The sequence below is a fragment of the Neurospora tetrasperma genome, assembly GCF_000213175.1.
Source record: "Neurospora tetrasperma FGSC 2508 unplaced genomic scaffold NEUTE1scaffold_3, whole genome shotgun sequence".
Classification (NCBI taxonomy): Eukaryota; Fungi; Ascomycota; class Sordariomycetes; order Sordariales; family Sordariaceae; genus Neurospora; species Neurospora tetrasperma.
Genome location: NW_009799101.1, coordinates 596,767 through 617,223, shown reverse-complemented (window position 1 = coordinate 617,223; position 20,457 = coordinate 596,767). Strand labels below are relative to the sequence as shown.

At 30.9% G+C, this 20,457-nt stretch overlaps 4 protein-coding genes across 4 annotated transcripts; 3 read left to right on the top strand and 1 right to left on the bottom strand.

Annotated features, from left to right (window-relative positions):
* Positions 1-8,165: 8,165 nt before the first annotated feature.
* Positions 8,166-8,387, top strand: NEUTE1DRAFT_42177 (uncharacterized protein; the record flags this gene model as incomplete). The annotated part of the gene is made up of 1 exon (XM_009851990.1): positions 8,166-8,387. A coding segment is annotated over one exon (222 nt), but the record flags the coding sequence as incomplete, so codon positions are not given.
* A 1,561-nt stretch (positions 8,388-9,948) lies between these two features.
* Positions 9,949-11,171, bottom strand: NEUTE1DRAFT_109623 (uncharacterized protein; the record flags this gene model as incomplete). Its single annotated transcript, XM_009852201.1, has 7 exons — positions 9,949-9,953; positions 10,007-10,061; positions 10,115-10,134; positions 10,367-10,427; positions 10,511-10,635; positions 10,951-11,007; positions 11,162-11,171. The coding sequence occupies 7 exons, from the start codon at positions 11,169-11,171 to the stop codon at positions 9,949-9,951; spliced, it is 333 nt and encodes a 110-aa protein (XP_009850503.1).
* Positions 11,172-14,814: 3,643 nt separating this feature from the next.
* Positions 14,815-14,964, top strand: NEUTE1DRAFT_42601 (uncharacterized protein; the record flags this gene model as incomplete). The annotated part of the gene is made up of 1 exon (XM_009852015.1): positions 14,815-14,964. A coding segment is annotated over one exon (150 nt), but the record flags the coding sequence as incomplete, so codon positions are not given.
* NEUTE1DRAFT_42285 (uncharacterized protein) lies at positions 14,965-15,114 on the top strand (the record flags this gene model as incomplete). Its single annotated transcript, XM_009852000.1, has 1 exon — positions 14,965-15,114. A coding segment is annotated over one exon (150 nt), but the record flags the coding sequence as incomplete, so codon positions are not given.
* Positions 15,115-20,457: the final 5,343 nt, after the last annotated feature.

Sequence of the window (20,457 nt, the reverse complement as noted above, 5' to 3'; positions counted from 1 at the left end):
TCTGCGGTGCGTACCTTAAGGTTTTTGGTGCGTGTGGAGAGGTTTTCTCTTCTTTATAGTACCGAGAATTAGATGGACTTTGGCACTTACGATGAGAATAATCCAGTATCTTGATTACTACGGCTTAATTCCGTTAAAGAGATGTTTATTTCGACGGTCTATATCTTTATCGGTAAGTTTTTCTTTACTTTCCTAAATTCCTTTCCTAAATGTATAGCTAATATTGTTAGATGTTTATACTTTTAGTAGTGTTCAGCGTAAATATCGAGGCCATTATATTCACTTTCCTCGAAATATTTCGTATATCTACCGTCAATTCCCTAGACTACTATAAGAAATCGATAATGTTTTGGTTAAAATACGAAACGTTCGGAATTAATACTATATCGTTGACCGAGTTCGGAGATTTTAGAGTCAACTGCTGTAAAATTGAGTAATAGTTTCACTTCTTAAAAGAATATTACCCCGGATATACTAATATTGATATTATATAAGACCGTTTCAATTAGCTGCCAGAGGATGGAAATATATTAAATAACGTTACTATTATACCGGCCAAGAATATTAATATTGAAAACTTTAATAAAGAAGATTAAATACAATTGTAAGAGATTCTTAATGAAATTGAAGAATTCAAAGTCATTGCGGCGCTAGATTTATAAGGGGGTTAATGAATAATATTGATTAATTGAGAGCCCAACTTCGTAGAGATATACTACCGGATCCTAATTTTACTTAGGTATAGGTTGTAGATATGCTGGATAATTAGCCGCCTGGAGGTGAGTAACTTAGAAATTAATTACTTAGTAGTTAATTATTTGGTAGTTAACCGCCCGGAAGTTAACTACCCGGAAGTTAATAATTAGTCTTTGGCCCGGCTCTTGCTCCGGCTTTGTTTCTAAACCCTAACCCTTCTATTATTTAAATCCTTCCTCCCGAACCTCTATTCCCCAGCCAGCCTCCAGCCCCCCCGCTACTAGTAGAACTTTGTATTTATATTCAATAGGGACCCCTTCGAAGTTAACCTATTAATAAATTTCGCTGTAACTAGCTTATTATATTTTAGGCCTTCCCAACCCTCTTCCTATACGGTACGGCTAAATATTTTACCCTTCGGCTAAGAGTAATAAAGTTTAATAACTAAGTTCGCCATATAATAAAGTAGTATAATAGCCGCTTTTTTCAATATAAATAGTTCTGATACATTATATTTAATTCTATAATACGTAGCTAAATTAATAGTAAAAGTATATACTATATTGATTACCCCAAATTCGATTCCGAAACCTTCGCTAATCTATAATGTTTTAAAAACTATTTCGAAGCTCGTAGTGAAGAAGCTGTTACTCCCACTAACTCTATTATTCAATTTACTAATATATTCCGAAGTACCTAGTTATATTAGATCTAGAAATCTTATAAACTATCTTTATATATTAATTTCTTAGGTATACCGGCTATATTTATAATGTTCAGTACGGTTAATCTTCATTGGGATAGTCTAATAAAGTATATACTTAATTATAAATTATAATCGAAATTTAAATATAAGGAGCGCCGGGCAATTTCTCCAAAGAATATTTTTACTAACCCTTATATCGCTACCTACTACTTCTCTAAGAGGTTTGAATTTTTTTAAAGAATATTTCCTTATCCCTAAATTCAAATTCAATAATTATTAGTAAAGGTTAGGGTTCTAAATTCGAAGGACTGGCTATATTTATAGTATTTACTAGATTAATAATATTAATACTCCTAATTTCGCTAACCTAGTAGTTCGACGGGAATTTACTAAATTATAGGGTTACTATATTACTGTATATGATTTAATGCTTTATTGTATTGGATAAATAAAAGAAGTATACGTCAGCCTAAATAAGGCCTTAGAAGGCACTCTTCGTACCCGACGTATAAAAGTCCCAATTGTAACCTAGGATACTAATATCCTGATTACAATTCAATATACCAATGTTACGGAATCCGATAATCCTTAGGCCGATAGTTCCTAGGCTTAGGCTATTAATCTACAAGCTTAGGTCGATATTTTACAGGTTCGAATTTAAAATCTTTAAGGTTACGGCGAAAATAAAAATGATTAAGATATTAATAATATTGAATTCGGCGATACCCCGCCCGGAAATTAAGAAGTTCAATATTCGGCCCCCCCTCCGGCTATATTAGTTTTAGTATTATGAGATTATATTAATCGTACTAATATATTGAATCGAGCTTACAATTAAATTGAGCCTACTTTCAGGGAGTTTATAAATATAATTAATCGATTTTAACGATATACTTATAGCGATACTTATTATCTTCGAGTTCGGCGCTAAATTCGAGCCCTTCCTAGTGATCGCTAGATTCCCGATTTTGAACTTCTAGTACATGAATAAAAAGTCTATCGTTTTCATTTCCCCTACAAATTACATAATGATCCTCTTCTCACAACGCATATTAACCCTAGGTTCTAGCTTTTTAATAGTAAGCGGAATAATACTGTCCTTAACCAATATAATCCGGGTATTATACTAGGTTGGATAGCTAATACCGATATTCAACTATATACAAGTATAAATACTATACTTAATTATATTATTAAATACATATCGAAGGCCGAAAATAGGATAAAGAACTTTATAAAAATCACTACCGAGGTAATTTCTAATATTATAATAAAGCAATTAATTAAACAATTTGTAATAAAATTCATAAATAAACTTATTATTAAGCGTAACTAATCTACTTAAAAAGTCTATTATATTCTTATAGACCTTCCTTTATCAGAAAGCACTAGAAAAGTCTTTATAGTTGATTATCGTTATTATAATTACCGAAGTATTATTATCGCTAATCCTAATATAGACCTTTTTATTAATGAGCGGAGAAGATAAAATACTATTATTGAAGCCGCCGATACCGCCGCTATTGCCGGTCAAATTGATAATAATAAAGGAGGAAGTATTTATATCAATACTGCTAGCCGTACTCGACAAACCCGTTTACCTTACTAGAAATATATAAATTAGGAAGAGAGGTATACTAATATATTATATTTCGAATTTCTTACTACCTTCAACCTTAGACTATAGGCCAAACCTTTTATAGACTGTGCCAAATTGAAGGTTCTCAATTACTTTCCCGTATATAAAGTAGAAGAAAACCGGGCTAATTACACCCGGGTTAAATTTATACTTTACTACCCTTACCGCCGGCCGGATAACCTCTATACTATTAATAATATACGATATAAATCCCTTGAGGAAGTATTTAACACATATTAATAAGAATACAATTATCCAAATAATTAATACGGTAGACTTCCTGCCCTGGAACTAGAAGATGATTTTGAGCCTCCTAGTCGAAAAAAGGGGAAGCTAATAAGCCGGGCTGGGAAGATATTGTAAGGTAAGATCAATAACATATATCTTTATATCTTTATATCTTTATATTTTAATATCTATTACCATTTCTATAGGAATATACCCAATTGTATTATCGAGGAAGATCTTAGTAATATTTTAAGATATCGGCCTATCTACCTTACTTACAACTAGTATAATAATTATATAGCCAGATATTAAGAGTTTCTTAGTTAAGCCGGTAATTACTGGAAAGTACGGAAATCCGGCTTTAATCTTCCAAATCCTAACCCTATTACGCAATACACTTATAATACCCTAAATCCCGAGCAATGTATAGTATCTGATCCATTTACTAATTATTACCGTACTGTTCTCAATAATAAGGCTCCCCAATAACTACTTCTTTGAATCGACGGCAAAAGTAGCACCGGTAAATCCCATCTTATTTGGCTACTTTCTCATAAACTTATCAATATAGCTAGCGACCTTCCTATACCTATTATTATTACTGTTCCTATTAGTATAGCTGCTAACAACATCGACGGCCATATAATTTATTTACTCTTCAAGTTCCTATTTAGTATTGGCACTTTAAATAGTCTTAATAGTATTAGACTTTCTAGTATTTAGAAAGAGCTTAGAAAGTACAAATATTTAATTATTAATAAGAAATCCATATTGGGCATGAGGAATATATACTTTATTAATAAAAAATTGCGGCAAATATTTCTAGAGAATTAGTACGGACTCTTTGGTAGTGCCAATATTCTTCTACTTAGGGATTTCTTTCAATTATCCCCTATTGATTAGAAAGTATTATATTACTAGAAGGGGCGCCGCGGGGAGGATTATATAGATGGAGGGGAAGGCCCTTGCGCCGCTGCAAATAGGGGTGGAGCCGAGGGATAGGAAGTGAAGGGATGGGGCGGAGGTAAATATAAACGGGAGCGATGAGGCGGAGGGGTAGGGATGTAAATAGGAACATAGGATAGAAAAGCGGGAGGAAGGCGGAGGAAGGGGCGGTATGGGTTAAGACGGAGAAGCGGCGAAGGAAGGCGACGTCCCTAACCACATTCCTATTATTCTTATTGAGAAAGCCTACGTGCACCCACCCCAAACCTTCCCATACCTAATTTCACCCAATGTCAGCTGTCATGTAAATTATCGAGTTTTAGCGGTATTTTTGGCCGTTTTACATGTGTCACAACATCTGGATCACCCACCCATGTGAATCACCATAATCTGACCAACTCCCTATAACTCAAATCTCGTGATATTTGTATAGTATTAAGCTCATTACAATCTACCGTCTAAATACTAACATCTAACAGCTCAGAAAGCTCGTCAGATAAGGCAATTAATAATAACTCAATAGCCTCCTCCCTTCTCGCCTCCTCCCTTCTCGCCTCCTCCCTTCTCACCTCCTCTCGCCGCAGTACCTCCCGTACCCTCTCCACCTAATATCGACCTAACTCTTCATCCTCATCCTCGTCCTTATTATTATTAATTATAATATAACTACGAACTTTATTCTAAGTATTATAGTTATCTATTTCTTTAATACTAACCCCTAGTTTATATTATAAATAATTATAATATACTAAAGCTCGTATAGGAGCCGTATTCTTAAATTTACTTCGGAGGGCTATAGATTTAACCTTCCTACCGTAGGTTATTCAATTAGTTATTTAGGTGGGTAACCCACCGGGTAAAATAGTTTCGTTACTAAAAAGACTACCCTACTTAGGAGGTCGACCCTTTAGTATACCGTAAGTAACCGGACGAGATTATAGATACTTATCTACTATATCTTAATATAATAGTTAGTATAGGGAGGGACCGGGAAGGTTAGTATAGTTACTTATATATCGTTGAGTAAAATATTAGATTGGGTAATAGTCAGCTTTAGTAACCAAAACCGATTTACCCTCTTCCTTTTTAGCCTCCATTTTATAAGCATAGGGTAATCTATATTAGGATTTGAACTACTTTGTATAGGGTTTAAAATTAGTGCTAGGAAGCCTTGTAGTTAATTAATTAATTTAAAATTAATAATATTAATAATTAAATAATTTACATACCGAAATAGTAATATTAAGAGGGGTATTACCTACCTAAGGACGCCTATTCTAATCTATATGTACTCGTAAAGGCGAAGAGGCGATAATCTCTTCAAAATAAATATAATAGTAATTAATATATTAAGTATATACCTAGTACAAATTTACCAAACTGCTATAAGCAAATAAACTATACGATTTAAGCGAATTATTATTAAATTTATTCGGTAATATAGTTCTTTACTTATAATTAAAGTAATTCCTAATATAGTACCCCGCCTACTCTATTTTGCCAGGGAGTAAACCAATCGTAATCTACTTAACAATAGCTTCCTATACTTCCCTAAATTAATAATGTAAAAGCAATAAGGCACCTTCAAACTCTAATATCAATAGGGTATAAATTATATACTATTATATATAAAAGAACCCTACCCTAATATTAGTAACCTTCCTAGGAAGCGGACCTAAATTAGCCTACGTTCTAATAATTATTTTAACCTTCTTATATATATGGCGGACTTAATCGATATTATCTTTATTGTATTAATCTATAGCCTCCTAATATAATTATTAATTACCGCTTAATTACTAATAGAATTAACTAAAAACTTAGAAGAATCTTTATTACTACTTTACTCCTCCTCGAGCTACCTAATAAAATTATTATCATCTTATACTATACGCTCCCAATCGTCTTTAAAGTACTTAAAAATTTATAATTAATATACTATACGTATTATTAACGTTAAATAATTAGGAATACTCGATTAATAGTTCTAATAAGCTGGGCGTTACTGTTAATAATAATTATAATCGGCGCGAGGATATTAAATTCGTCGGTAGTCTGTTTAATATATTTAATTAATCAATTAAACCCTTTATCTCTCTTATTATTAAATACGGTTTAAAAGACTAGTATTAACGATTTTTCGGAGGTAAGTACAATACCCTATACGGTTGGTATATAATACTAGTTAGTCTTATATATAGTATCAAATAGTAAGCAATATAAATATTACTTCTACAATTTCTATTACTTCCTTATAAACTAAAAGGTATAACGCAATACACTAGGCTCTTTATCCTCGTTATTCTCCCTATCGCTATCCCCCTTATCGTAGTAATCGAACTTTATATATTTAATTATAATAAATTCGTAAATCTCGAATAAATGAACAGATACTTAAGTATTTTAATACCCCCCTCTTTCTTCCCTATATAACTACTATCGAATATTATCTAAATTTTTGTACGTAAAATAATATAGAAATTTAGTTTTAACCGTCGTATAAATAGTACGTATAATTAATTCCCGTTGTATAAGAAGACTATTAATATAGCCTACCTCTTCGTCGGTTAACGACTTAGTATAGAATATTAAATAGCTACCCAAATAGTACAATAGAAGATGCCCTTTATATATATAATCCTTCGCTTGTATAGTATAACTATAATTATTCTTTTTGAAGGATTAAATAATAATACGGAAGGGACAATCGGGCGTAGATTTTTTAATAATTATATATTATTTCTTATAGGGATTTAAGGGCGCTTATTTCGATAGCTAAGCGTAATTACAATAGAATACTATGCGCTAGGGAATCCTTATACCTACTTACTATACTTTAGACGTCTTAGGGAAGTAATTAATACGCTCTATTAAAATATTAAAGTAGTAGCAACGGCATATATTAATAATAGTGTAATACGTATTACCGAAGGAGTTTTAAAAAGGGAGGGCGAAGATTGGGTCGTCGGCGGGCACAGCCCATTCAGTATCGCAATTAAATAAAGCATCGCTTACAAAAGTAACCGACGAGGCAATTGAATCGCAACGGCGGGGTTGCACAAATAGAGGAACATCGGCAAAAGACATCTATATTAATCATAAGCAGTTGAACGCAATCAGGGGAAATTACAGACGGTTAAAATGAACTAATCTGAACAAAATTACGTATATTGAAAGTACTATACTATAATGTACTACGGCGTACAATAGTTGGCAGTGTAAAATAGGTGCAAATGACTGTGTAAAAAAGCGTGAAAGAAATGACTAAGTTAGAGTCGATATTGTATACATTAAAAAGACGAAATTTTGCGGGTAAAAACGAGGATTTCAATGTCAGGTGTCATCCAGCTGTCAGATCCACTTTTTTAGGGAAATTGGGTATGGGAAGGTTTGGGGTGGGTGCACGTAGGCTTTCTCTTCTTATTATTCTAGTATTAGGATAACGTAGCGAAGGAAGAGACGAAATTAGTTCGCTATAGTAATAGGTAAAAACCGTTATAGTTATAAACAAAGTAGGAACGGTGTAGGTAAGCTACAACCGAAATAAAGTTGGGGGTTTTCATCCGGCGGCGCTTAACGCCGTACGGTTTTCCCCTCTAGAGAACTAGAGAAGGACCCTATGCTAATAAAGCGCTATAGGTATATAGTTAGGGTAAAAGAATATTATTATATTACTAGGAACTTCTCCGATTTACAAATAATCCCGATACCTAACTTAAAGTATCCGGAGATAACAATGCCGATAAACTTTCTAATGAAATAGAGGAGTGATAGCGCAAAAGAAAGGAGGGTAAGCTGGACTTTATCTAATATAGCGGTCGTACTTAGTACTTTATATTCGATTGGAGTATTAAACTTAAGCAAATTGTCCGCTAATATGGTAATAACTAGGCTAGATTCCGTAAAGTATTAGAAGGCTTAAGAACTAATACCCCTACTATCCGTTATTAGGAATTATTATTAGTCCGTTGTAAACAGGTACTACCTATTAATAAACAATTAGATTTTGACGGTGCCTTGCGTATTTATTTAATTAATGCTATAGTTAATAAGTATAATCTTACTTATTTAAAAGCCTTGAACCGGCTAGTATTTGTAATTAAAACCGCTAATAATCTACGGAGTACTAAAGCTAAAAATATGTTGAGGCTAACAAATTGCACAATAAGTTGACTCTAATTATTAATAGTAAGGTTATACTTATAGAAAATCTCTAGACTGAAGGAGGGTTAGTTAACGGTTCGATTAGTACAATTATTAATATTATATAGGATGCTGATTAATAATATAATATTCAGTAAATTGGGAACCTATTATATTAATAAGTATATGCTAATTCTTTGTAGTCTGAAAGCCGGCGATCCCTCTTTTATTATTCTAGTACACTTTCCTAATTACTGCGGTCCTCCTTACTTCGAAAACTACCCCGATATTGATGCCTACATTATTCCCATCTTCCGGGTTACTCGTATATTCCAACGAGGCGTTACTTATTATACTAAAATCTAATTCCTATCAACTATTGTATACGCTATTATAGTATATAAATTATGAGACTAGACGCTAGATCGGGCTATATATAATATATCTAAGAAAGACTTTACGGCTAGGTTATTTTATATAACCGTATTTTGTATTCGTACTTTATAGGGTCTTATATTCGACGAGACCTTCTCTATTGATATATTGTGTATTAAAATAAGCAAGATACATCGCTACTGAACCCTCGATATTATTAAACGGCGTAATTAGTAACTAGTTCCCGGCTAGTTATTGCTACTATACGGACCCGAACGGACTCTTCCAATAATTAACTAGGCTCGCCGAATAGGTCCCAGACCGGGTAATATTAGTGAGGATTCTAATAATAATAATAATACTGATAACGGCCGGCCGCCTTAAAGCAGAGGAATAAGGGGTAGACCTTGTAGTAAATCTTATAGTAGATTGTTATTAAAAGTTTGTAATATTAATATTCTTTTACTTATACCTACTTCTAGTAAGAGACGTTGTAGTAAACTACTGGATAATAGAATTAGTAATATAACCCCTTCTAGGAGAGCTGGATTAAGGACTAGTTTAAGAAGGCCCCGTAGAAAACCTCGTAAGAGTATTAGTACTAATAATAGACCGCCGCAATTAAGAAGAAGATAGAATTATGTAAAAATAATATAGATATATTATAATTATAATTTAATTGTAGTTTCCTTTATATAAAAAGAATACAATGAAGCGTACTACTCCTTCCAAAATTAGTTTTTCCTATCTTTATATATCTTTCTCTCTCTTTCTCTCTTTCTCTCTATATTGTAAGGGATCTACGAGGTATACACGCAGGTAGGCCTTGAAAAGAGCTTGAAATAATCGACAAAGAGGAAGAGGGAAGTCTGTACCAGTAAGGCACAGAGCTTCTAGCTAAATATACGAAAGAGATGCGTGGGCATCGAAGGTGCCAGAAATGCCAAGACTAGAAAATGTGGCCCGTGCGCCGCACCCAGAGGGATGCACCTAATGGCACGCAGTACATTCGGCGCCAAGACGGCTAACAGTAGCCGATTGGCCCGTATACCTAACCAGAGGGCACGCCTGGCTTACACCGGGTGCCAGCCAGGCAAACAATACCCCTGGAAGCCAGTCCCATGACATATATTTCTATCTTTCTCTCGCATTCAACTTTTTATTAACTATCAACTATTAACTATATTAATTATTTTCGAAAACAATAATTTACAACTTAAACTATACTTCAATAATATATTAGAAAAAGAAGAAGAACGCTACAATTTACTTACTATTAAGCGCTAACGTACTACTATTAGGGGTTGGATTAGTATCAAAATAGTATTGCTAGCTAAAGATAAACTTTTTTATAAGAAGACTACTTCCGTTAAATAAAATACCGTTAAATAACTTTCTCTCCCTATACACTTAAAGTAGTATATTACTCTTCTTATTAACTATAATTTAGATTATTTTAATTCGGGATTTAGGTAACTGAATTTTACTACCGGCTTTATAAAAAAAAAACAAAAAAAACAAAGGAGTTTAGCTCGACTTATTCCGTGCACCCTAGTCGAATGCTTCATAGTATGCCCTCTTTCAAAGCAACTATCAATGGTACTGAGAAATAGTATGTCTTACAACGATCTTACATCTCCTATTCCCCCGAATAACGGATACCCCCGGACAATGGACTCTGATACGGGGGGTGACCTTCATTTACAATAGTAAATAAAATAAAGAAAGGAAGATATTGTAAGAAGGAGGAAGGCTTCCAGCCAGCCGTCTATACGTACTAAATATACAGTGTAAAGAATCAGAGCACGGGCTACGGGGTGGCCCGAGCACTGCAGTCTGGGTGCCCAGACTGGGCACGGCAAGGAAGCCTCCATAACAGCACAGTTAATCTGGGCTATTACAGCTAGTCTAAGTTATAAGACAGAAAGATATGGAAATCCAGGAATTTCCCTATCAGACCCCTACAACGGACAAATTAGAAGATAATAAGGATTTAAGAGACGTTAGTAGTAAATATTTAAGCGTTTAAATAAAAAATTAATTGCTAATAAGGAATTGAATACGAGAATTCTCTATATATTTATGTTAATAATAGTAAGAGCGTCCTCTATATTGCTATACTACGGGTGTCTCTATAATACCCCGGGGGGGGCTAGTAATAGTAGGGTAATTAGAAATAGATTATATAGGCTAATTAGAGCGTTTTAAACGTACTTACTAAATCCAATTGGGTTTATAAGCAAGATCATAAAAAGTTTCGTAGAAGGGGTTAGATCTAGTAATATTTTGGCTGGTATTGTACTCCTAAATACGAATTAAAGTTGCCAAGAACCTTCCCGTACTTCCCGTCTTAGCATTAGCGCTTAAAAAAATTAGCAAGGATTAATTGGATATATTCAACTTCTATTCCAATCTAGCTTTTTACGTACTATAAGACATTAGGGTTAGGGTTAGTTAGGGTTAGGGTTGGCGATTAGTATTAAAATTAGCAGTTAGGGTTAGGGTTAAGTCCGTAGGTGCAGGGGGCCGGCGAGAGGCCCCCGCTTATAAATAATTCCTTTACCTTATTAGGAGATTAGGGTTAGGGTTAGTAGCCGGGGGTGCAGGGGGCCGGCGAGGCCCCCAAATATAAAAATATTATTTAATATAAAAAAAAATACTTAGAATATTTCTTAATAATCTAGAGTAGGAAAAGAATATTATTTAATTTATATTAGGATGCTAAAGGACCACCGCCTCGGGCACCGGGAACCGGCCGGTATAGGTACAGAAGGAGACTCGGGACCGCCGGGGATAGAATACTATAACGCTACAATACTAATACTCTTTATTGTCTTACTAAATTCTTACTTAGGAGTATTAGGACAACCGATGCCTCCTTTCGCCTTACTAACTTCGAATTCAGGAGTATTAGGATATTCAATAAAATAGGGTTACAAGGGGGATACTCCGGCGCCGCATTATAGTAATACGCTAATCGGGAGCTTTATAACGATTAATTATATTAGAATAGAGTTTATACGAATATAAAAATAGTCCGAACAAATATTCTTTATTATAATTAGTAATTATTAATATATTTTTAAATTAACCCTTAATTTAATATCCTCTATATATAGCCGCAATTATAATTACCTTAACCTACCTTTCCCTTATATCCTAATAAATTAATAGCTTTTCCTCTAGGAATTAAGCCAATACTATTAAAATATATATATATAACGGTCGGTCTATTTCCCGAACTACTAAAGCAACCCCTTATTCCTCTTATATTACTACCCCTTTAACTACTACTATTAAAATTATATAACCCCCTCTACTTTTATTATAATAATACTAACTTACTATAAAGTTTATGGAAGAAAATAATAATAAAGATTACCCTCCTATATTGCCCCGGGCTCCCTACTAATACCCCTAACCTACTTAAACTAATAAATTCGTATATAAATAATAATTATTCGAATTTCAATTCGCTACTATTAAATTCCTTTTAAACTACTTCTTATTGCAAATATTTTAATAAAATTAATTCACCTTCGTAGGCCTCTCTAAATAAAATATTATTAGTAATTACCCGCCTATCCCTACTAATTTCCATTACTAAAATTACTTCTTCTATAATTAAATTTATATTTCTATTATATTTTCCCTTATTACCCCCTCTCCTACAATTATTACTATAATTATTCCCCTATTGTTCGCAATTTTACTTACCTATACCGAATATTATCCTAAGTATAATATTATTGAATTTATAGGCGAAAGTTTCTCTCAATTCTAAAATTACTTTTATAATATTAATATATACTTCTACGAATATCCCCGTACTTGATTTTTATTCACTATTAATTATATTAAAGGCAACCCTAAGAATACTTAAATTAAATATATACTAACCCTTCGGAATAAGTTTAATTATAATACTATTTATAATATATTAGCCTAGAATAACCTTTGTACCTTCTTAGAAATAGAATATAATAATAATATTTAAACTATTAAATAGTTTATTCACAATAAATTTAAACGTATATAATAAAGTACTTTTAAAATAATCTATAATTTCTATAACCGCAACTATACTAAAAAACTCAACTTCTCCTATAATTAGCCGGAATATATTTAAATTATTATATAGGTTAATCGGTTATATTCCCTATTTAAATAAAGCGTCCTTTTAATAACTAGTATCAATATAATAAATAAAGTAATAGTATATATAAAACGGTTAAAAGGCTTAGAAAGTATTGAACTATTTATATTATATTATTAGAATTGAATATTTTTAGGGTATATTTAACTATCTTCTTTATTTTAATCTACCCTTACCTTCTTATTAAATATATTCCCTCCTTTATTCCGTAGTACTATTCCTTTTAATTTATCCTATTGTCCCCTCCTAGCTTTTCTAATAAACTCTAATTTTATTTATCTCCTTTATAATTAAAAAGGTTATATATATAATTATTATATTCAACCGAAGCTACTAAATACCTACTACGAATATAGTATAACTGGTCATTTTATATTAATATATTAAAACCGAATTTATTTTTATTATAATAAAGCTAGTTACTAGCAATAGAATTATCCTACTCCCGTAGGCGTTCTATTGCGCAATATAAATACTATACTAATTATAGTTAGAATAGCGGCCGTACCTATTTAGGATAATATAAATAAATTATAATTATATTTAGAAATAATATTATTAATAAAGATTTATAGAGATTAGTAAAATATTTAAAGGTTAATAAATTTGGGCGCGGAATTAAACTTAATTAATAGGTATTTACTCCTATCAAATACGAAAATTAATCCTATACTCTATCGTTTTATTGACTTCTCCCTTCAACCTATTCATATATATAGTACAATTATTTATTTTATTAAAATATATAATCTTTATAATATTAAATAAATAAAATAAATTATATTTACTATTATCGAATCCCCGGCTGTAGAAATTATTTTCGGGTACCCCTAGCTTTATAAATAAAATCTAAATATTAATTAGCGGCGGCGGACGTTCTAATTCTATATTGAGGTTAACGATCTAAAATTAAATATAGTACTAATAAAGGAAATATATAATACTATAATTATTTTAGTAGGGCTAAAGTAGGATTTAATTCCTATATTAGACTTTAAGGAAATAATAAAGGTAAAAAAGGGTTTTCGCCCTCTAATATATATAAATATCCTATTTAAAATCCCCCCTTCCTTAGTAATAGAATTCGTAACCCTACCTATTATTCCGGAATTATCTAATACCCTACAAACCCCTACTCCTCCTATTAAAAATCTTTTAGGTTGTACTTAATAATATTTATTCCCTATCAGTACCCCTATTGGAATTAGCGCTATTAAAGTCCCTGGAATTACCGGAGGAGTTAGGGAGTAAATTTATTATTTTTAAACCGATTATTCCGTCAAAATATAAAGAATTCTAGTCGGTTTTTAAAGCCTTAGTAGTACCCCTATATTAATATAATTATTTAAAGTATTGTATCGATTTAATTGATAGAAACTCCGCGCCTTAAGGACCGATTTATATATTTGATATTAAAGAGTTAAAAATATTACGAAAATAATTATTTAAGGCGCTCTAAAAAGGGTAAACTCGACCCTCTATTAACCCAACGGGCGCCTTTATTATTCTTATTCCGAAGAAAAGCGGAAAATTAAAGCTTTATATTAAATTTAAAGGGTTTAATAAAGTAATAAAGAAGAATCGGACAATACTATCCCTTATTTAAAAAATCCTAAACTAATTATTGTTAATAGAAGTCTTTATAAAATTGGATTTAAAGAATATATACTATAAAATTCGGATTTAGAAAGGAAATGAAAAGAAAGTAATATTCCGCACAAAGTACGGGCACTACGAATTCTTAATTATACTAATAGGGTTAATAAATATACTAACGACATTTTAAATAAATATTAATAATATATTAATAAGGTTAATAAATACTATAAATATCGTTTACTTTAATAATGTTTAATTTATAATAAGAATAAAGAAGATTATAGTAACTATATTAAAAAAATCCTTTAATAGTTATAAAATCGGAACCTCCATATAAACCTAAATAAATACGAATTTTATATAAAAAGGGTATCATTCTTAAGCTATATCATTTCGCTGGAGGGCATTTCAATAAACCTAAAAAGAATTATAATAATTGTAAATTCAAAAACCCCGACGAGCGTTTATAATATTTAAATAATTTTAGGGTTTATAGGGTTTTATAAATACTTTGTAATATTATATTCGAAAGTGACCGCGCCTTTCACTGAGCTATTAAAGGGGAATAAACGGAGGGCGTTCGAATTAATAGAGAAAACAGAGAAAGTATTTACAAAATTAAAATAATTATTTCAAAAAGTACTAATACTATATTACTTTAATTTAACGTTAAGGATCCGAGTAGAAATAGATGCGTTAGACTTTATAATTAGAGCAATTCTTATATAATTGTATAGTAATAAATAGTATTTAATTGCGTTCTTTTTAAGGAAAAAATTGCTAAAGGAAATAAGGTATAGGGTTAAAAATAGGTAATTATTAATAATTATAAGGGTGTTAAAGGCGTAGAAGTAATATTTATTATATATAAATAAACTATTCTTAATAATTATAATATTTATAATACTTTTAAAAGAAGGAATAGGCGAGTATAAAGTAAAATTAGTAAATATTAAAATTAACGGCGTATAATTTCGGAATAGAATATTGGCTAAAAAATTAAATCCGGTGGACGGGTTATTAAAAGAACTGTAATTATAAGGAGTAGAATTAAAAGAAGGTAGCGAATACTTATTAATTAGAATTATTAAAGGGGGCGAAGTAAAGGGACGGGTAATAAAAAACGGCCGAATAGCGAAGGTACTAATAAAAAGGGTAATTTTAATTAGAAAAGAGAATTAGAAGGTAGTAGTAGGGGAATAGGAATAGTAGTAGGACGGTATTAAGAGGGAAGTAAATTAGGAATTAGAAAGGGAGGAAAATAAATTATATAAGGAGTAAAAAAAGCGGCCGAAAGCGGAGGGAAAGGATAGGAAGGAAGGGGTACCGACGAAGAAGATAAAATTCGCGGGCAAGGCTACTACTAATATAGGAAGGGAAATAAAAAGAATAGTTATAAGAAAAATAAGTATATATATAATAGTAATAAGGGTATAGAAGGATAATAGGCATTTACTACTAATAGAATAATAATTATCAAAGGTGTAGAAGGAGGATTTATTTATTATTAAAGAATTATAGAAGGATAGAGAAGAACGGAGGCGAATAAAGAATGAAAAAATAGGAGAGGATAAAACTCTATAATACCGCTAATAAATTTATATTCTAAAACGTATAAGAGCCGAATTATTATATATTTATTATAATAATACAATAGTTAGGTACCCGGGTTAAAGAAAAACGTTAAAGTAAATTAATTAATTCTACTATTAGCCTACTATCGTAACTAATATTAAAGCTTATATTCGCAAATACCCGGTATATTAGAAAGCCAAACTATATAATTACTAACCCTATAACTTTTTAAAATTATTACCTATTCCTATAATCCCCTAATAAAATATTTTATATAATTTTATTACCGGCCTACTAAAAGTATTTAACCCTATATTTAATTGGATTTATAATGTAATTTTAATTATTTTTAACCGTTTTACTAAATACGCTTTATATATTCCTATTTAAAAGATAATCGATATTCGGTAATTCGCCTTCTTTTTTTAATAGAATATTTTCTAGCAATTTAGCCTCCCAAACTCTATTATTTCAAATAGAGGTAATCTTTTTACTAATTAATTTTAGAAAATATATTATAAATTCTTAAATATCCGTAAGTATTTCAATACGGCCTAATACCCCTAAACGGATAGGCAAATAGAGAGGCAAAATTAAAATTTAGAATTATATTTCCAAATCTTCTATAGAATAGAGTAGACTAATTAGGCTAAAAAACTTATATTAGTCCAATAAATATATAATAATTATTTCTATATTATTATTAGAAAATCCCTATTGGAATTACTCTTCGGGTATTATCCGTAGGGGCTTATAAACCCGGATTAGGGGCGAAAGATAATATTCTTTACAATAATTACCAATCGAATTGTAAAATTACTTCGAAGTTGGGCAAAAATTGTCGAAATTTTAGGAATTATTAATTAAAGATATACAAAATAGTATAATAAAGCCCGGAAATTGAAGGAGTTTAATATAGGGAGTTAGGTTTTATTTAATACGAAATATATTAAATAACGACGCCCAAGTACTAAATTAACTAATAAATTATTAAAACTACTCTAAATTACTAAAATTATTAGAAATTAAAAGATAGCGTACCAATTTATACTCCTAGTACAATACTAAATCTACTTAATATTCCTAATTACCCTACTAAGATTATACTATAGTAATCTAATTATAATTATACTATAAAGAGAAATTCTAAATATTAAGGAAAATAATATTTAATATAAAATTAAATTAATTATAAAGTATCGAGGGTCCGGCTACTAATATTAATTCTAAATTAAATAGAAAGAGTATCTAGATAATAAGAATTCGTAGGTTCTATAAAGAGATATAAACTGCCTAGGTCTTCTCAAAGACTATAAAGTAAGAAAAATATAATAGTAAAAAAATTAAAGTAGGCTAAATACTAAATTAATAAAAATTCATTAAATAGAAGTAGGAGAATAATAAATATTTAGCACTTAAGAATATAAAATGAAAATATAAAATGTAAAATATCAATATAAAACGCAAAATAAAAATATAAAATACAAATGTAAGATGTAAAGTGAAAATGTTAAATATAGTTATAAATTGGAAATTAAAAAGGAAGGGACGTAGGAGAGCGTAAGAGGGATAATAGAGAGGAGGGCAATATATTAAAGTAATAGTAAGAGAAAGTAAATTAGAATTATTATAGTAAATTAATAAGGCGCTAAGAAGAATAAATTTATATTCTCTATTATTACTTCTAAACAAAAAATTCTTTAATAGTATTAATTATAATCGATATAGGGTTAGAACCTATAATTTTAAAAAGAATATTCCTACGTACTACTATGCTTATTAATATTATTAACCGGTACTATTTTATACTATTTATTCTTTATAATCCTCCCGAATAAATATTAATAATTTATTTAATTTTATATTTATAACCTCCAATTCTCCGTTAATAGTATAACGCTACAAGCCCTAACTATAATTAATAGGAGGGGTTAGGCAAATAAGGGAATTCTATATTAAAATATTTATTAAAGAACTACTGTTACTACCGAAAGTACTACTATTAGCGGCTACTGGACTACTATTATTATTAATACTATTAATAGTATAATAATTAAAGTTTTAATACTATTCGATACTAAAATAATTAGTGTAAAATATATTAAATAAAGTTGTAGGAAGGCTATTGGTAATTAGGCGTACCTATATTATATCCTAAAAAGAGAATGCGTATTAATATAAATACTATAAAGTAATAATAGGCAAAGGGGTACTAATATTAATAAGAACTATAACCTCGGCCGCTATAGTTTATAAAGTATTCCGAAGGCTATATATGCTATAAGGAACTTCTAATATATATCTACCTTACGTTAAAATATACTATAATTTCTTAATAAATTTTGGAGGGTATTAATAAAGAGGAAAATAAAAAATAGTAAAAAAAAAGGACTAACCTTTAATTTAATAAATATATAAAGCCATTAACCGAATAGCTTCATTTAAATTAAAGGGGCCGATATCTACGAACGTTTAAGTTAGAGTAATATTATATCCTATATAAATTAAAGGGCGGACTTCGCTATAAAAGATTAGTAAAAAGCGTAGGAGGATAGAATAGTATAGCAAATAAAAAATAAAGGAGAAGGAAAAGTATATTAATCGGGCTCGAGGGCGAAGCGGCGGTTTATTTATAGAATAATAATAAAAGTACGTACGTCCGCAATAGGGGCCGGTTCTAATAAAAGGGAGGGGATAATTAAAATAGTTTTAAAGTTAAATGGGAGGGAGATATTAATAAATTCGTTAGAAAAGGAATTAATAAATATAGTTGCAAAAATAAAATTATAAAGAAAAAGAAAGAGGAGTAAAGAAGGGAAGGGGAAGGGGATATTATATAAATAATAGAGGAAGTTTTTATATAAATACAAATTAGGGTAAATAAATATAAAGTAAAATAGGGTAAAAGAAATTAATAGGTAATAAAATAATAAAATAGGAAGGAATAAATAGGAAGAGGAGAAGCGAATATAAAGAGTAGAAAAAAGAGAATAGAATAAATAAGTAGTAATTGTAAATATTAAAAGGTAGGAAGGAAGGAAGTAAAAAGAAGGTATGTAATTAAAAATAGGTATTATATATTATAGGGGTAAAATTCAAATAGAAAGTACAATAATAGAATTAGGCCGGGAGAAAAGAAAGAAGTAGGATAATTAGGGGGGGAGATTTAATAATTTAAAAATACTAGCGAATAATTAAGAGGTATAAGTATATTAAGGGCGTAGGAGCTTTAAAGAATAAAAAAAAAGGTATTATAAAGAGAAAAAGTATTAACGCTAAAAATTAGAATTAAAAATTAGAAGTTCTAGGGATAAAACCTATAAAAGGGAAGGTTATATTAGGATACTAAAGGACTATTACTTCGGGTATTAGGAACCGGCCGGTATAAGTATAAAAGGAGATTTAGGATTGCTGGGGATAGAATATTATAATATTATAATACTAATACTCTTTATTCTTTTATTAAATTCTTGTTTAGGAGTACTAAGATAATTAATACTTCCTTTCACCTTATTAACTTCGAATTCGAGAATATCAAAATATTTAATAAAATAGGGTTACAAGGGGGACGCTCCGGTACTATATTATAGCGGTACGCTAATTGGGAATTCTATAACAATTAGCTATATTAGAATAGAGTTTGTACGAATATAAAAATAATCCGAATAGGCATCCTTTATTGTAATTGGTAATTATTAATACATCTTTGAGTTAACCCCTAACTTAACGTCCTCTACGTATGGCCGCGATTGTAGTTACTTCAACCTACCTTTCTCTTACGTCCTAACAATTTATATTTTTAAAACTTTTTATTACTTTAAAGTAGGGTAGATCTATAGGCGTTTTATTATCTTCATTAACCACATTAGGCTCCGGCTAAGGAACGACTATTTTATAGTGAGTAGTCAGGTATAGTTAAAATACTATATTTAACAAAGAGAGTAAGGGAAGATTATACTAAAAGGGTGCAGTCAAAAGAAGGTTTTATAGTCGGGCGTACGGGCTAGGCAAATACGTGAGCTGGCCAACCAGAAGGCTCGCATCCCTATCGATAAGGCACGAACCCGGCTTGGCAGAGCCAAGCCAATTCCTCGGGCGCCAGCCCCATAACAGCGAGAGCTTCGTGAGCACTGTGTGTTCGTCGACCTAACCAGGAGGTTTAACTTACCCATCTCACCATAGTATATATCCAACTAAGTACACGCAATATCAACTCTAGCTTGGTTATATTTTTCGTACTTCTTTACGCGGTCTTTGTACCCATTTTATACCGCCAACTACCGGACGTCGCACTACATCACCCTTAATCTGCGCAACTTCGCCATCGCGATCTAAATACCTCGTCGGTTAGTGCCTTTGCAAACAAAGCTTCGTTTGACCGCGATACCGGATATT